This window comes from Capra hircus, chromosome 10 (genome assembly GCF_001704415.2).
Source record: "Capra hircus breed San Clemente chromosome 10, ASM170441v1, whole genome shotgun sequence".
Classification (NCBI taxonomy): Eukaryota; Metazoa; Chordata; class Mammalia; order Artiodactyla; family Bovidae; genus Capra; species Capra hircus.
The window spans coordinates 79,544,864-79,563,190 of record NC_030817.1 but is presented as its reverse complement, the minus strand read 5'-3'; the positions used below and the strand labels follow the sequence as shown (position 1 = coordinate 79,563,190).

The 18,327-nt window shown below is 50.4% G+C and overlaps 1 protein-coding gene across 1 annotated transcript; it reads left to right on the top strand.

Annotated features, from left to right (window-relative positions):
* AJUBA (ajuba LIM protein) lies at positions 292-9,746 on the top strand. The gene is made up of 8 exons (XM_018054580.1): positions 292-1,661; positions 4,410-4,511; positions 6,125-6,192; positions 6,314-6,376; positions 7,072-7,202; positions 7,285-7,336; positions 8,142-8,210; positions 8,629-9,746. The coding sequence occupies exons 1-8, from the start codon at positions 626-628 to the stop codon at positions 8,752-8,754; spliced, it is 1,647 nt and encodes a 548-aa protein (XP_017910069.1). The 5' UTR covers positions 292-625; the 3' UTR covers positions 8,755-9,746.

Sequence of the window (18,327 nt, the reverse complement as noted above, 5' to 3'; positions counted from 1 at the left end):
TCCGCGCATTCCAACTGCGAACAAAGAGTTCCTCTCCCCTCACCCACTTTTTCCTGTCCTAATTCTTGAGTGATGTAGTAGCAACTGCCTAAACTGCCCCCCGCCCTCCTTTCGCCTCCAGTCGGCGGATCTCCAGCTCCGGGACACTTAGCGCCAGCACCGGCACCCCCCCACCCCTTACCGGTGCACTGGATTCCTGCGCCGACACCCCTGTTCCTCTCGCGTTCGGCGCTCCGCCCTCCAGGAAAGTAGATCCGGCCAGGCAGACAAAAGTTTGGGAGAGAAGTTGAGTCGGTGCTGAGTGTGAGCGAGGGGGGCGGGGGCTGGGGAGAGTGGGGGCTGTCGGGCGAGTCTACGCGTGAACAGATAGACCTGCGGACGGGACAGCCGCGGCCGTAGGCCCTTCTAGCCCCGCTTAACCCCTGATGCGCGGGGGGACGAAACCCCTCTCGCTGGGGGATGCTGCGGGATTCTTGGCGCCGGGCATCCGGACCGCCCGCTAAACCCCTGTGCCTATCCTGTGCCCCTCGGGAACCGGAGTCCGGCCGCAGGGAAAGAGAAGCGGCAGCCGAGACGCTGCAGGGTGCCGGACGGGGAGGGGGCTGGACGCCCCAGACCCGAGGGCATGGAGCGTTTAGGGGAGAAAGCCAGTCGCCTGCTGGAGAAGTTAAGACTCTCGGACTCCGGCAGCGCGAAGTTCGGCCGCAGAAAGGGTGAATCTAGCCGGTCTGGGTCTGATGGGACCCCCGGGCCGGGCAAGGGACGCCTGAGTGGGCTGGGGGGACCAAGGAAATCAGGGCCCCGTGGAGCTGCTGGGGGACCTGGGGATGAGCCGTTGGAGCCAGCCCGGGAGCAAGGCCCCTTGGACGCTGAGCGGAACCCGCGCGGCTCCTTTGAGGTGCCGCGCTACGAAGGCTCCTTTCCGGGGGGACCGCCTCCCTCCCGGGCCTTGCCTCTACCTCAGTCGTTGCCCCCCGACTTTCGGCTGGAGACCACGGCCCCAGCCCTAAGCCCCCGCTCCAGTTTCGCCAGTAGCTCAGCCAGCGACGCGAGCAAGCCGTCCAGTCCCCGGGGCAGTCTGCTGCTGGACGGGGCGGGGGCTGGTGGAGCCGGAGGTAGCCGACCCTGCAGCAACCGTACCAGCGGCATCAGCATGGGCTACGACCAGCGCCACGGAAGCCCCCTGCCTGCCGGGCCATGCCTGTTTGGCCCACCCCTGCCCGGGGTTCCGGCGGGCTATTCCTCTGGAGGGGTGCCGTCCGCCTACCCCGAGCTCCACGCTGCCCTGGACCGACTGTGCGCTCATCGGCCCTCGGGGTTCGGCTGCCAGGAAAGTCGCCACTCGTATCCCCCGGCCCTGGGCAGCCCGGGAGCTCTAGCCGGGGCCGGAGTGGGAGCGACAGGGCCCTTGGAGAGAAGAGGGGCGCAACCCGGACGACACTCGGTGACTGGCTACGGGGACTGCGCCGCGGGCGCCCGATACCAGGATGAACTAACAGCGTTGCTGCGCCTGACGGTGGGCACAGGTGGGCGAGAAGCCGGCGTCCGCGGAGAATCCGCGGGGCTTGAGACGTCGGGTCTCGAGGAGCCGCCGGGTGCGTTTGTTCCAGAGGCCGCCCGGGCCCGGATACGGGAGCCGGAGTCCAGAGAGGACTACTTTGGTGAGTGAGAGAAGTGGTTAGGGTCGGAAAGGACCGGTCGCCTCATTCGGTTGCCCGTTGCCCCGACGGCTGACGCTGGGAAGTCGGAGGCAGAGACGCGGGGCTAGGAAAGAAGCAAGAGGAATTTCCCATACCCAGTGGGTTTCAAATGGACCATGGGCATCTTATTTCTGTTAAATTCACCGCTTCCCCCTCCCCACCTCCGTCCCGATGATCTCGTGAATCCCAGTTCCTCAGGCTTTAGAGCCTGGGTATTTTCGCGGTAGGAGGCCTTGCGGGGGGTGGGGGGCAAATGAGGCGGTGAGAGCATCCCCCTTCATGCTCCCCCCTCGACGGCCGTGCCCCTGCAGGCTCCTGCGCGCCGCGCCCCCACCCGGGCCCTGGCTCCGCCCGCAGGAATTCGGGGAATGCGAGGGTGGGGGGGCGGGGCGGGCGGGCAGCGTGCGTGCCGGCTCCTGCCCGGGCGCTCCAGGTGCCTGCGGGCGGGGCCGGTCGCGCTACGCTGGGCGGAGGTGGGGTGTAGGGGGTGGGGGAGCTGCTTCCTAACACGCGCGGAGCTGTGGCCGCTGTCGGGGAAATGGAGCCTGGGGGGAGGAAGAAAACCCTGGACGGAAAGCAGGGACCCTGCTGCTGGCTGGCCCCAGTCCTGCTGGCTCCGTGCGTGCGTGGGCATTTAAGTCCAGACCCAGTGGAGTCAGCTTCTATTTTTCCCATCCTCCGGAAGTCAGGGCAGAAGCCTTGACCACCCGGGACGGCATCACCCCTGGATGGCCCTGGATGGATGACGACCGTGTGTAACTGCCAGAAATAACCTAGCCATGAGTTTTGGTCATAACCTGCTCAGAATCCTTACTTTTCTGTCGCTAAAGAAACCTGGTTGCTGCCTCTCTTGCACAGCAGTTAACTTCAAGAAATATTAACTATTGTACGTCTCAGCTGCGGGAGGGTATTGCGATCTTGAATGATCTTTTAGCCAAGACCCACAGACACCACTGTATTAAAAAATGCTGATCTGGTTTCGATAGGAAGTACAGAAAGAAGTGGAGGGCTCACACCTAGGTCTGTGAGCCTGTTCAGTGTTCCCAGCGTCTTCTCACCTTTCTCACCATCCATGTTCCTGAAGTAGACCCCAAGCTCTAGAACTCTGGCTAGAAATGTAAATAGGGAGAGGACCCCAGCCAGGGAAGGAAGACTGGGAGGAGGTTCAGAAGTAGCAGGGGCTAAAGGCTGAAAGGGCCCTGCTTAGTTCAACTCTAATCATTCCCTATTTGCCCCCAGAGCAGATAACCCTTTAGTTAAGGGAGCCTTTTAGCAGTTTCCTTTTGAGGCCAGGAGACCCGCTGATGGGTGGACAGAAGTCTCCTCAGCTAAGCCATCCAAAGCAAAAGGAGGAAAGTTGCTGGGAGAGAGTGCTGTAAAAATGGCAGGAAGAACTTAGAGGTGGATGTGCTAGGTTAGAGGTGGTGAGGCGGACGTGCCTGAGCAGTTGGCTCTCATCTTCCCATAATGTCTGTAGGCTTCCCCCAAAAGTGGCTCTAATAGGGCCCCCTGGCACAATGCTCTTGGGGCAGAGCTCCCCTCCCTGCGGAGGGTGGGTAGGGAAGGGCCTCCCTAGTGGTCTGGTTGCCTCCTCTTGACAGAACCCCCAACCTAACTCTACCCTCCCACTCCTGCACCTAGTAGGGGCCCTCTTCCTTGGCTCCAGCCTTGCCCAGCTGCCAGAGGGTGGGTGGGAGCAGGGCAGGCCTGGGCCCATCAGTTGCTGCAGCTGCTGCACGGGCTCCCAAGCCCCTGGGCAAAGACTGGGATGGGCCCCAACAGGCAAGGAGTGTGGCAGTGTGCCGAGGGGGAGAGGTGGGGCAGGGTGAGGGGTGAGGCGGGCCGGTTGGGATCTGCTCCCCAAAGACAAGCCCTGGCCCTCACTCATGGGCCTGGAATTGGGGAGTGGAAGGAGGGAAGAACACACCCAGGAAAGGCGGGTGCCAGAGCCTGGTGTTATGTATCTTAGGGGAGATGTTGGGGAAGAGCAGTTCAGCTTTGTTTCTTCTATTATAGAAGATGACAGGGAGACATTAGGGGTTCTGCTACCCTCCCCACCCCCTTCCTCTGCAACCCTCATTCCTTGGAACACACCCTGCATTCTAAGTAGCCACGTACCCAGAGGAGTCACACTCACATGGTACCGTCTGCGCAGGGCCCTCTGCTGAGCCACATCCTTCTCACCATCTTTGGAGGCTTAGGGGTATGGAGCAGATCTCTTTCTGTAACTGAACAGCAGTTCATTTTACAGATGGGGAAACTGAGGTCCTGGAGAGGCTTTCTGGGCCTGGCCTCCTTTCACTAGGACATTTTTTCCAGGCTGCTGCTGGGGCCTTATGAACTTGCATCTCTGTCCACATAGTGCCCCAGGGATCAGACCTTGCCTTTTTAGCTTTTTCTCCCCAACAGAAACCAGCATCTGAAAGCTGGGGACCTTTGGCTTTCTCCAGTTTTCCACAGTGTTGGGCACAGTGTTTTTGCTTGGCGCTAAATGGATGTTCAGATAATGTCTGTTGATTAATCAGTCAACAAGAGTAAGTCTGTCCAGCCAAGCCCTGGCTGCATCCCATTTACTCGTTCTTCCCAGAATGGAGCCCATCAAATGGAGGTTGTGGCTGGTGGTCTTCTGCCATCAGGAAAGATGGCGACTGCCTGGGTTTGAGCTGGGGGAGTGGGATGTGATGCTGACAAGCTGTTCTCTCCTCTCAGGCACGTGTATCAAGTGCAACAAAGGCATCTATGGGCAGAGCAACGCCTGTCAGGCTTTGGACAGCCTCTATCACACCCAGTGCTTTGTCTGCTGCTCCTGTGGTGAGTGCAGTCCCCAGAGAGACCTTCTGGACAGGGCCCGAGGCCTCGAGCACGGCCACACGCATGAGTGCCCCGGGAAAGCGGAGCTTGCGCCTCTGCATTGCTGGTCTGGCCTTGGCCTTCTTTCCTGCTCCCCTACTCTGTGCGCTACCTGGGTCAGCTTTCTAGCCAGAATCAGCCCTCCCTCTCTTCTGCCTGTTTCCTTTGCTCTGTTCCTCCTTTCTTCTGCCTTCCTGCTTGCCCAAGCTGGACTCCCTCCCAGCCCTCTGGCCTCGCCTTGGTGGGGCTTGGTCTTGGGCAGCCGAGTTGCCTGGGGCGACAGTGAAAGACTGGAATGTGGGAAGGGTGGGGTGGGCTGGGGGAGTGGGGAGCTGTGGGGGGCAGAAGGGGGGGGTTTCTCTTGGCTGGTCAGAGTTCAGCCACCTCGCTGGAGTGCAGGCCACCAGGCCATGCCAAGCTGATGACATCACGCTCCAGGAATGCCCGCTGCTGTTAGCTCAGGAGGCCCGCCTGGAGGGGGGTGCTCCCAGTGGCTTCAACTCCCCAGCCCTTCCCTCACCTCCCTCATTACCACCCCCCAACCCCCGCCCTTACCCACTCTGGTTCCTTTGCTGAACCTTTTAATCTCCTATCTATGCCTGTCTGACTCCAGCCCTCAGCGTTTCTTTCTGCGCCACTCCCAGCCTCTGCCTGGCTCCCTTTAGGTTCATCTGTCTGTTTGTCCTTCTGTTTATAGAGCCTCTTCTGGGAATGTCTGTTTCCCTCCTTCTACTCCCTTGTGTCTCACAAGTTTCTAAATCAGCTTTTCTGAACCACTGGGGAGAGCTGGAAGTGGAGATTCTAGTGAGAGGAGGGCAGATACGGGCAACTTGCCCATTCTCCGCCCTCGTCTCATTCCTCCTGATCCCTGATAATTTAGACACCCCGGAGCAGTTCCTGGGTGCTGGTTTCACGGGGAATCGTCCTGCCTCGTCTGCTTGCAGAAGATCCTGGGCTGCTGTGACCCCAGAGACTCTGGGCCCCTCTAAAATTGGGGAAACAGTCCAGTGTGGCAGGAAAGGGGACCAACGTTGCTCCCAAACAAAGCACTTTGTCCCCAGTGGTAGTCCCAGTGTGTCCTGACCTCCATGGAGCTTATCCCTGGGAGACAGGGAGGGCCCAGAGGAGAGCTGTGTGGAGGCTCATGGGTTGCAAGGTCCCAGAGGGCAGAGTCCATGACAGCGTGACTGCGCTTGAATGTATCACATGGCATCTTGTTCGAGCCCCTGAACCTCATCCCCAACCTGTGGTGGGCTTTGCTCTGCCAGGTGGCTCCCCGAGGAAGCCCAGACCCTGGGGAAGAAGGCACTCGTGGAAAGCAGGGGCACAGGAAGCTGGTGAGGAGGCGGGAGCTGGAGAAGTAGCAGCACAGGAGTGGGGAGTTGGCAGGAATGAGACCAGAGCAAATGGGAATTGCATCAGATGGGGGCGTGGGGCAGACAGCGGTTAGGAGGACAAGCACTGAAGTCCAGGTTTAAGTGAACCGCGAAGCTTCAGACAGCAGTGACCCCGCCACGGGGATGCCCTGTGTCTGGACCCCGGAGAGACTCCAGCGTCTTCTCTGCTGCTTCTAGGGCGAACTTTGCGCTGCAAGGCTTTCTACAGCGTCAATGGCTCTGTGTACTGTGAGGAAGACTATCTGGTGAGTGAGAGGTCCCCTGGGTCTGGAATTGGTTCCCACGCCTTGCTCTGTGGCCGGCTGGGGTCCCACTCCTCAGGTTGTTCTCAGCCTGTAATGCCCTCCCTTGGTCTTCTCTTCCCAGTTTTCAGGGTTTCAGGAGGCAGCTGAGAAATGCTGTGTCTGTGGTCACTTGATTTTGGAGAAGGTAAGCAAAGTGTCTTCAGCTGAGACTGTGAGGCTGCTGGGCTGAGGGGCGGAATCAGGAACTAAATGGATCCTGAGAAAAAGTGAGGGGAGAAACCCATCAGCAATCACTTGCATCCCATTCTTTGCCCAAACAACTGTTTATAGTGGCTTCTCTTTGCTTGTGGGATCAAGTCTGGACTACTCAGCCTGCCATCTAGCCCCTCCCTAACTCTGCAGGCACAGCCCCGCCCTCCGCCTGAGCCTGGAGTGTGGGGTCCTGAGTCTTAATCCCCTTTCTGCTACTGGCTGAGATCAGTTGAAGCTCAGTTTTCTTTTCTGTAAGGAGGAGTTGGTTTGCCTGGTGGTTCCCCACCCTGGCAGCCTAGTAGATCACCAGGGAAGAGAAAAAAATACCAGGGCTGGGTCATCTCCAGAGACTGTGGTGAATACTTCTGGGTGGGACCCAGGCAGAGATGGGCTTAAAAACCTCCCTGCCTGATCCTAATATGCAGCCAAGGCTGAGAAACACTGGCCTGGATGCTCCCAAAGACGTTTTTCAGGGTTTCTGTATCTATTTTTAATACTGCTTGGTCCTCCTGGGTTCCACAGCGGAGGGAGGAGAGCAGGGGCTTGGATGAGATTAGGGGGAGCAGCAAGGAGCCTCATCAGTAGCTGAAGAGCAGAGACTGATTCTCCACCCACCCCATGAACCAGATCCTCCAGGCAATGGGAAAGTCCTACCACCCTGGCTGCTTCCGATGCATCGTTTGCAACAAATGCCTGGATGGCATTCCCTTTACCGTGGACTTCTCCAACCAGGTGTACTGTGTCACCGACTACCACAAGTGAGTCCGGCCTGCGGGGTGCGGTGTGGAACCCGGCTAGGGGAGCCCCCACCTCGGCTCACCTCTGTCCTCTCCCTTACAGAAGCTACGCTCCTAAGTGTGCAGCCTGTGGCCAACCCATCCTCCCCTCAGAGGTCAGTGTGTCTGGGTTCTCCTGCAGGGCAGCCAGGGCTGCCGCCTCTGGGAAGGGACTGGGGACTGGCTGCCTGGCCTCCCATGGGAGGTGGTGGTGCTGAGGAATGCACTCCTCAAAGATTCCCGTGTGACTCTGCTCTCTGGGTCATCACCCTGACCCCAACATCCGGGCCTGGACTTATCCAACAGCCTCGCTGGGCCCAGGCTTCATCTCTTTTCTCCCAGTCCAGAAAAGGAGACTTTCTCTGAAGTCAAGGTCACCAGATGTAGGGGCCGGGAAAAGGTGGGAAGAATCCTCAGGGCTGCTAGGAAGGGGTCAGACATGATTTACACTGTGTGTGCCACGGGAAAAATGCCAAAAACCTGTGAGGACCCAGACCCTGCAGGGTCTCCTCGTCCCCGGCTTAGCTTACTTACGCTGTGTGCCCCTTTCATCTCTGTAAGGCCTGAGCCTCCAGACAGAGGGGAGGCTTCAAGAGGGGACACCGCCCTTCTGGAGGTGGTGCCAAGGATGGGGAAGGGGAAAGTTCCCGTAGGGTTTGCAAAGGCCATCTCAAAGCTACAGAACGGTGATGTCCTTGGTGGTCCAGTGGAATCTGAGCTTCCACTGCAAGCGGCTCAGGTGCAATAGATCCCTGGCTGGAGATGTACAATGTGCCCAGTAGTGCAGCCAAAAGAGAAAAAAGCTACAGATGGAGGCACAGAGGGTCTGTGTGATCTTTCGTTTGGAGGGGGCCAGGTGGGGAGGGCGAAGCTCGGCTTGTCAAGCTGCTTTCATGCCCACGGGGGTGTGCATTATTTCAGGGCTGTGAGGACATCGTGAGGGTGATATCCATGGACCGAGATTATCACTTTGAATGCTACCACTGCGAGGTCAGTGTTGGGGGCCAGGGCACCCAGAGCTGGAATGGGGCTGGGGGAGTGAAGTCTGAAAACTGTTGTTGTCTGTAGGAGGGGTATAGGCCCATCTCCAGTCTCTTTCTTGCCCTTCAGCCACTCTCTCTGGGCCTGGTCCTTTAGTCCTTTCTAAATCAGGCATCACCAGAGTCAAGACTCCTAAACCTAGGTACTCCTGCTAACAGCTGGAAATGGGATTCTGTCTCATTATTTCTGCTGTAGCAGCGACACCTGGTGTCCAGTTGAGGTATTTCCCCAGTTTTCTCTGGGTGTTCATCCCCTCCAACCCCACCCACTTTCTTCCAGTCACTGGGAGTTCAGTGCTGCACAAGGCAGACTCCCCAGATGTCCAGGGTGCCCGGGCTGAGTTGAACTAGGTGTCTTTCTTTCCTAGGACTGCCGGATGCAGCTGAGTGATGAGGAAGGCTGCTGCTGCTTCCCTCTAGATGGGCACTTGCTCTGCCACGGCTGTCACATGCAGAGGCTCAGTGCCCGGCAGCCCCCTGCCAATTATATCTGAGATGTAGTCACTACTGCTGCCAACACCACCACTGACAAATTCCTCTGGCCAGTGGGCCCCTCTGAGGCCAGCCAAGGCAAGAAAGGCACTGCCGGCCTGGCAGGAGAGTCCCCTAGGGAGGGCCCCAATGGCCAGAGACCCAAAGATCAAGACATTCCAAATGGGGGACTTCCCTAGTGGTCCAGTGGCTAAGACTCGCAGGGGGCCTGGGTTCGAGCCCTGGTCAGGGAACTAGATCCGACATGCCACAGCTGAAGATCCTGTGTGCTGCAACTAAAGATCCCATGTGCCACAGTGATGATCAAAGATCACATGTGCCGCAGTTAAGACCTGGCACAGCCAAACATATTTTTTTTCTTAGAAAAAAAGACATTCCCAAATGGATGTGGAGGAGGAGCCCTCTAGTTGCCATGGTAGGGGTAACTGGCCTTCGTTCCATGTGTACAGACTGTGCTATAGCATGTGACAGGCACATACAGGTGGGTTCCAATACTTTCTAAAGGTCTGATTCTGGTCTGTATGTCTAGTATACATTTGTGTGCGCACACACACTCTCTTCTTAGTGACTGTTATACTTGGTTCATTAGAAGTAGCTCGGCTCTCTGGACCTGCTGCCTCTTAGAGGGAACCAGGATTATCCACTGCAGCTCCCAAACTCTGAGGTTCTGGGAGCCAGAGAGGCAAAACTCTTGGTTCTAATGTTTGGCTAGACCTCTTAAAATCAACTCACTGAAAGTTTACTTAAAGTTCACTTCTCTTAATGACCAGGTTGCCAAAAACTGAGTTCTCTTTTGGGTATTTTTATAAGCCATTTAGTTGTTCTGTTCTTGAGTATTTCAGATTTGTATCTTTTCATCTAAGAGTACTCTTGAGTTATCAGCAACATAAATTTTATCAGATTTGCAGCACTTTGTAAATGATTGGATTGCTTCTTACCTTTGTGGATAATATCTTTTCCTGTGTTAACCTATTTTCAAACATTAAACAAATTTTTTTCTTAAATTTTTTGACCACACCATGTGGCATGTGGAATTAGTTTCCCCACGAGGGATCAGACCCATGCCCCCTGCATTGGAAGCTCAGAGTCTTAACCACTGGACCACCAGGGACATCCCAAACATTTTTTTTTAAACTATAAAGTTTCCAGCAATAAATATAATTGATATAAACAGTTCGTGTATCATTTTTTGTGTTTCTTAATCCAATATTCTTTTCCAAATTATATGCCTTGAAAAGTACGACAACTCAATATGATTTTGATGCCTAGGTCTGTCTACTACATTCGTTCTATTAAAAAGCCAATCAATATATTCTTAACAAACAAGTATGTGGCCTATTCAGTTGACTAACAAAGGTTGTATAGACAACAGCAATAGAAAGTGAAAAGGTGAAGAAAGATGCTGGTTTTCTTTGCAATTTATACTTGCACCCTGAGTCTTCATAAGCTTAGGTGACTTTCCCCAGTACTAGCAGTTTGTAAGTTAGGGGGCCAGCAGTCACATTCAGTGTATTCACCTGACTCTAGAGTCTGTGTGTCTAACCGCTGCACATGCTGTGTTGCTTTACTGGTCAAATGATAGTTGGTTGCTCTGGACTATGACAAAGTAAGGGGAAAAATCAGATATTTCTCAATTTCCTATTAAAATAGCCCCAATTGCATATGGAAGGGAGTTCTTTAGAACAGCATGTGAAACTAATGACAATTAATAGTGGTGGAATCAAGCACTCTCGAGAGGTTGATAAATAAGATGAAAAACCTGCTGACGGCTGTGATTTCTGACCTACCCAGAACAAGAAGGCAGAGGGCTAATTGCAACAGTACAAAGTGTTTTACGACACGTAAAACAAATATGTTTACCAGACTAAATACAAAATCCTGTACTAACTCGGGTTTCCACATTTGGTTCCTGTGGTAACAAGTTAAATATCGCTGGTTGCACTTGGGCAAATTATATAGTATTTACTTACTTTTTTTTAAAGCATACATTTGTCAGATTGACTTTTAAAACTACATGCAATCAAAATAATAATATAGTATATTGTTTTGTTCCATAGTTTAAAAATTTATACCAGTTGGCATTTGTAGAGAGAGAGAAACTTTTGTTATCAATGACTGGTATTAAATATTTTTTATTAATAAGTTTTATTCTTTAGTTTGGTCCAATATTGTTGACTGTGCAAGTTTCCTTTTTCAAATGCATTTTTTTTTGTGGCAATATATATGATCAACTTTCACAATTATTCAGTGAAGGGTTTCAAAGATATATCAATTTTGTAAAAATTTAAGTTTAATAAATATACATAAAAGCTATTTTATAAGTCATAAAACAGTGAGAGTGAATCTGCTAAATTCTTTTGAAATGCTGCAGATTTGATAAATATTTGAGACTCTAGGCAAATTGGTTTTAGGCAAATTAATCTGATAACCTTTAATCCTTAGTCTTCATTCTATGCCACTTAGCTTCACATTGGAAATAACTCACATTTAGGGATGATTCTAAAGACTTTGTCAGCCAACCTGGGAATAGCATAACAGACGCCTCTGAGCGAGTGGAAGAGATTCACACCAGAGTGCCAGAAAGAGAGGAAATGCACTTTGGTTTTGGTGGGATAAATGTTCTGAAATTACTTGTTCTACAGCTTGGATTGGGCTTCCATGGTGGCTCAGATGGTAAAGAATCCACCTGTAATGTGGGTCGAGACCTAGGTTTGATCCCTGGGTTGAGAGGATCCCCTGGAGGAGGGCATGGCAACTCTCTCCAGTATTGCCTGGAGAATTCCATGGACAGAGGAACCTGGCAGGCTACAGTCCATGGAGTCGCAAAGAGTCAGACACAACTAAGCTACTAAGCACACAGCTCAGCACAGCTGGGATTGCTTCTTCTGAACTATTGTTATAAAATAAGTGAATACAAAGATTCTGTGACCTGGAAAATTTCTCATCAGGCGACTCCGGGCCTGGGAAATCCAGACAAGGATGTGTAGCCTTTCCTCCATCCTTTCAGTTTTTTTTTTTCTTTTTTAATTGGAGGATAATTGCTTTACAATATAGTGTTGGTTTCTGCCATACATCAATATGAATCAGCCATAGGTGTAATACATACGCCCCCTCGTTGAACCTCCCTCCCACCTCTCACTCTATCCCACCCCTCTAGGTTGTCACAGAGCACCAGGTTTGAACTCCTTCAGTTCATTTACTCTTGGGAATCTTGACCTCCATCACTTGACTGGCTGATTCCTTTCCAGGTCTGTGCTTATCTGTCCTAGTCCTGTTTGTGGGGGTCCCCAAGATTCTGTCTTTGCCACAGGGGCCACTTTCTCCCTCCTTTCTGAGGAAAAACAAGTGGTAAGGTCTGATGAAGACGGGCCCAGAGAAGACAGACCGTGGCATAAGAGCAGCTCCAGCCGCCCCATGGCATCACTGGCAAGCTCCAAGCATAGCCCACGTGTCAAGAGCTTCCCTTCTTCCTGTTCACGGGGAGACCGCTCATCTTTAGTAGTTCTGTTTGCTATTTCCTGTTGGTGCTGAAAGGTTCATGGGATGCCGCCAAGAACACAGCAACAGGTGGACCTTGTTTGGCCAATCCACCACCTGATTTTCATCAGCAGCCACTAGGCCTGAGATGCGGAGAGGAGAAAAGGGAGAATTATGAGTCCATTTTGTGTCTCTTTAGAGGGGAGTCACGGACAGGGGTCAGGCTTTCACAGCATGCTTGAGCTATGTGCTCTGGCTGGCCAAGCCTATTTGCTGCAGGCCCAAATGTGGTTTGTGAATAAGGCAGCTCAGGGGAGGTTCTCTCCCTGACTCCTTAGAGACTTGGCTGCTTCCCCCTTCCACCTGGAGCGCTCAAGGCCACGGAAATGGTAAGGCTCCGTTTATCTCTTGATTATGTCCTCAGTCAAGGTGGACCTAATAGCTGTTTCTGGGTACAGAAAGCTAGTTGGATGAGGTTCCTGAGACTGCACCTATATGGAAGAGAACAAAAAGAGGGGAAGGAGACTTACAGGACTGAGAGAAAAGAATTGGGGAAAAGTAGTGAGTTAAAGCATTTTTATTGCTTTTTTTTTTTTTAGAAGGACCCATACCCTAGAGCTGACCTAGGGGCCTTCAGAAGCCTAAAGGCGAGACACTACAAGAAGGACAAGAGTATAACCAATCTCATTTCTCTCCATCTCTTCCTCCCTTGCAGCAAGGAAGACCTAAGACTGAGCCTCTGCTGTGCCAACTGCTTGTGTAGGGCCCTTGGTATCCACACTTGGCCCTGGTTGGGAAGGAGGTCCTAAGGTTTGACCTGGGAAATCTGAGCAGACTGTTCCTGGGATGCATAGATTCAGTTCAGTTCAGTTCAATCACTCAATCATGTCCAACTCTTTGTGACCCCATGGTCCATAGCACGCTAGGCTTCCCTGTCCATCCCCAACTCTCAGAGCTTGCTCAAACTCATGTCCATCGGGCAAGTGATGCCATCCAACTATCTCATCCTCTGTCGTCTCCTTCTCTTTCTTCGTTCAATCTTTCCCAGCATCAGGGTCTTTTCTAATGAGTCAGCTTTTCACATCAGGTGTCCAAAGTATTGGAGCTTCAGCTTCAGCATCAGCATCAGTCCTTCCAATGAATATTCAGGATTGACTTCCTTTAGAATTGATTGATTTGATCTTGCAGTCCGAGGGACTCTGAAGAGTCTTCTCCAACACCACAGTTCAAAAGCATCAATTCTTCAGCACTCAGCCTTCTTTATGGTCCAGCTCTTACATCCATACATGACTACTGGAAAAATCACAGCTTTGACTAGACGGACCTTTGTTGGCAAAGTGATGTCTCTGCTTTTCAATATGCTGTCTAGGTTGGTCAAAGCTCTTCTTTCAAGGAGCAAGCATCTTTTAATTTCATGGCTACAGTAAACATCAGCAGTGATTTTGGAGCCCAGAAAATAAAGTCTCTCACTGTTTCCATTGTTTCCCCATCTATTTGCCATGAAGTGAGGGGACCGGAAGTCATGATGGGACTGGATGCCATGATCTTTGTTTTTGGAATGCTGAGTTTTAAGCCAACTTTTTCATCCTCCTCTTTCACGTTCATCAAAAGACTCTTTAGTTCCTCTTTGCTTTCTGCCATAAGGGTGGTGTCATCTGCATATCTGAGGTTGTTGATATTTCTCCCGGCAATCTTGATTCCAGCTTATGCTTCATCCAGCCCGACATTTTGCATGATGTACTCTGCATATAAGTTAAATAAGCAGGGTGACAATTTACAGCCTTGATGTACTCCTTTCCCAATTTGGAACCAGTCTTTTGTTCCATGTCTAATTCTGTTGCCTCTTGACCTGCATACAGATTTTTCAGGGGGCAGGTAAGGTGGTCTGGTATTCTCATCTCTTTAAGAATTTTCCACAGTTTGTTGTGATCCACACAGATAAACGCTTTAGTGCAGTCAATGAAGCAGATGTTTTTCTAGAATTCTCTTTTTCTATGATCCAACAGATGTTGGCAATTTGATCTCTGGTTCCTCTGCCTTTTCTAAATCCAGCTTGAACATCTGGAAGTTCTCCATCCAAGTACTACTGAAGCCTTGCTTGGAGGATTTTGAGCGTTACTTTGCTAGTGTGTAACATGAGTGCAATTGTGCGGTAGTGTGAACATTCTTTGGCATTGTCTTTGAGATTGGAATGAAAAATGACCTTTCCCAGTTCTGTGGGCACTGCTGAGTTTTCCAAATTTGCTGGCCTATTGAATGCAGCACTTTCACAGCATTATCTTTATGATTTTAAATAACTGAGCTGGAATTTTATCACCTCCACTAGCTTGCTTTGTTCATAGTGATGCTTCCTAAGGACCACTTTATTTCACACTCCAGGATGTCTGGCTCTAGGTGAGTGATCATACCATAGTGGTTATCTGGGTCCTTAAGATCTTTTTTGTATAGTTTTTCTGTGTATTCTTGCCACCTCTTCTTAATATCTTCTGCTTCTGTTAGGTGCATACCGTTTCTGTCCTTCATTGTGCCCATCTTTGCATGAAACGTTCCCTTGGTATTTCTAATTTTCTGAAGAGATCTCTAGTCTTTCCCATTCTATTGTTTTCCTCTATTTCTTTGCATTGATCACTTAGGAAGGCTTTATCTCTCCTTGTTATTCTTTGGAACTCTGCATTAAAATGGGTATATCTTTCCTTTTCTCCTTTGCCTTTGACATCTCTTCTTTTTTCAGCTATTTATAAGGCCTTCTCAGAAAACCATTTTGCCTTTTTACATTTCTTTTGGGGGATGTTTTGATCACTTCTTCCTGTACAATGTTACAAATCTCCATCCAGAGTTCTTCAGGTACTCTATCAGATCTAATCCCTTGAATCTATTGTCACTTCCACTGTATAATCGTAAGGGATTTGATTTAGGTCATACCTGAAAAGTCTAGGGGCTTCCCTGGTGGCCCATCTGGTAAAGAATCCACCTGCAATGCGAGAGACCTGGGTTCGATCCCTGGGTTGGGAAGATCCCCTGGGGAAGGCAATGGCTACCCACTCCAGTATTCTGGCCTGGAGAATATCCATGGGGTCACAAAGAGTGGGACACGACTGAGCAACTTTCACTTTCACTTCACTTTTTCACTGATTGGTCTAGTGGTTTTCCCTACTTTCTTCAGTTTAAGTCTGAATTTGGTGATAAGGAGCCACAGTTAACTCCCAGTCTTGTTTTTGATGACTGTATAGAGATTGCTAAGTCTGCTAAGTCACTTCAGTTGTATCCAACTCTGTGCAACCCCATAGACGGCAGCCCACCAGGCTCCGCCATCCCTGGATTCTCCAGGCAAGAACACTGGAGTGGGTTGCCATTTCCTTCTCCAATGCATGAAAGTGAAAAGTGAGAGTGAAGTCGCTCAGTCGTGTCTGACTCTTAACGACCCCATGGACAGCAGCCCACCAGGCTCCTCCGTCCTTGGAATTTTCCAGGCGAGAGTACTGGAGTGGGGTGCCATTGATTAGACCAGTCTAATTATGATGGTCAGGAAGTCATCAGAGACAAATTCTGTCCACCATGTGTATGACTTCATCTCATCTTAGAAGGGATAGTGTTGACTCATATAAAGCGAGCCAAGGTGCTGCTCAAGCAGGGAGAGATGGGTTAGGAGGAACACCTACTAAAAGGTATTGGTTAGATTCGTATCCGGGAGTGTTAGAGCCAGGTGAGGTGTGAGTTCAGAGATAACCCCGTCACCTCATTTTACTAAGTGAAGACATAGAAACTCTTGAGTGATGATGGAACTTACCCAAGGTCACAAAACTGGAAATTGGCTTTCCAACTTTTGAAGATTAATAAAGGGCTTATTTCCCCTCTTCCCTCCCCCTCATCACAGGGACTCCCAGGGCATAAGTAAATGAGACAAGCACTTCATTATGATAGATAATTAGGACAAGTTTTAGTGGGAAAGCCAGGGAACACAAGAGACAATATGAAAATTTTGGGTTCTTCCTAGTGCTTTTTTGTTAATTAGAATTAGCAATCACCAAAGTACCTTTAAGAGCACATTAGGAGAAGCAAAGGAAATATACTACAGGAGAGTCCCTGTCCTTGAGGAGGTCACAGTCTAGCCAGGGAGATAAATACACACATAAAATGCAGTGAGAAGATTACAAACAACATGTCAACAAGTGCAAAGAAATTGAGTGTTACAAATAAGAGACCTAATGCACAGGGTACTGATGACAGTGGTGAGACTGGTCTGGCTTAAAGTGTTGATCAGAAGGTAGCAACCTGTAGGCATTGAGTTTGGCCCATTGGGAATTATTTTTTATAGTATTAATTTGAATCCTAGTTGAAGAGGGGAAAATTCTAATAAATGTAGAAAAATGACAGAATTGGAAAAACGGCATTTTGTGAACTCTAGAAAAATTTTTGGTCCTAGCAAAGATTATTGAAGTGAAGTGAAGGTCGCTCAGTTGTGTCCAACTCTTTGCGACCTCATGGACTATACAGTCCATGGAATTCTCCAGGCCAGAATACTGGAGTGGGTAGCCATTCCTTTCCCCAAGGGATCTTCCCAACCCAGGGATCGAACCCAGGTCTCCCGCATTGCAGGTGGATTCTTTACCAGCTGAGCCACTAGGGAAGCCAGCAAAAATTATTAATTAGTGTTAAAAACTATAGGTGAAATGACTGGAGACAACTGTACATTCATACAGTGCCAAGTAACACTGTCAGTTTATATAGTTTTGAAGCCAGAAATGTAAGCATATGTTGGAGGGATCAGACTGTCATCACTCATTTCCTGGAAACTGTCCTGGTATTGCTAACCCATAGACTAGTTCTGGTGTGAGGCAAATACATAGCCCAACCTAGCACATATTCTCCCCACGCCAAAAGAAGTATTAGATACAAACTGCAGTTTACAGGAAACAGAGGAAGCAAACTAATGGACACTAGGAAGTGAGGCAGTCTGCAGGGGAACTTGCCTGCTCTCTTCAGCAAGTCAGTAGATAATGTATATTTAAGCCTAAACTGCTAGACTGAAGAGACTTAAGATTCACAACGTGTTTCCCAGGTGGCTCAGCGGTAAAGAATCTGCTTGCAACGCAAGAGATACAGGAGACTCAGGTTCGATCCCTGGGTCGGGAAGACCCTCTGGAGGAGGGCATGGCGACTCACTCCAGTATTCTTGCCTGGAGAATGCCATGGGCAGAAGAGCCTGGTGGGCTACAGCCTATAGGGTTGCAGAGTCAGACACGACTGAAGCAACTGAGCACACACACACAAGGCACACGAGAGCAAGAAAACACATGGTCCTGGTTTCCTATTGGTTTAAACAAATTGCTACAAAAGGCATTTGTGGTCAACTGGAAATGTTTTAATATGGAGAGGGGATTAGATGGGGTGAAAATGTAATGAGATGGAAAGGTCAAAATCATTAATAAAATACCAAAACCACACGTGCAGGGCAATCACATTTTGCTTTTAAAATGTCTACATATCTATGAATAAAAAAGATTTGAAAGGATATGCAGTAAGGTGTTAACGGTGGTGCCCTCTGAGAGGTGGGAAAGTGCTTTGCTGCTGTTGGCCTACGTTTTTCTGCTTTTATACAGTGCATGTGTACTGCTTCTGTAATAACAAGCTATTACGAACAAGGTAACTGGTTGCTAGCATTCACAGTTCAAGAGATTTCACATAAAAATCTGGATATTATATACAAAGAGCAGGGTTTCTAAGGTTTTTGGCATAATGAGAAGATCTGTCACCCCTGGGCTTCCATTCCCACAAGGCAACAACTGGGTGGAACTGAATGAGGCTGCTCCTTTATCTGATGTATTCTTTCCTTGGTTTGTTACAGTCCCCAGCACTCTTTGGACTGTGCACACTTTAATTACCTGCCTGGCTCCCACGGACTTTTGCGTCAGTAACCATTGATTTGGAAGATCAAGGGCTCCCCATCCATAGTTCAGTCGCTCAGTCGTGTCCGACTCTTTGCGACCCCATGAATCGCAGCATGCCAGGCCTCCCTGCCCATCACCAACTCCCGGAGTTCACTCAAACTCACATCCATCGAGTCGGTGATGCCATCCAGCCATCTCATCCTCTGTCGT

What these genes read in the sequence shown, in the direction of transcription:
- AJUBA (XM_018054580.1), top strand. Translation starts at nt 626, where the DNA reads ATGGAGCGTTTAGGGGAGAAAGCCAGTCGCCTGCTGGAGAAGTTAAGA. An exon ending in CTTTGTCTGCTGCTCCTGTG is followed by an intron (nt 4,512 to 6,124) that starts GTGAGTGCAGTC and finishes TGCTGCTTCTAG; the next exon opens with GGCGAACTTTGCGCTGCAAG. An exon ending in ACTGTGAGGAAGACTATCTG is followed by an intron (nt 6,193 to 6,313) that starts GTGAGTGAGAGG and finishes TTCTCTTCCCAG; the next exon opens with TTTTCAGGGTTTCAGGAGGC.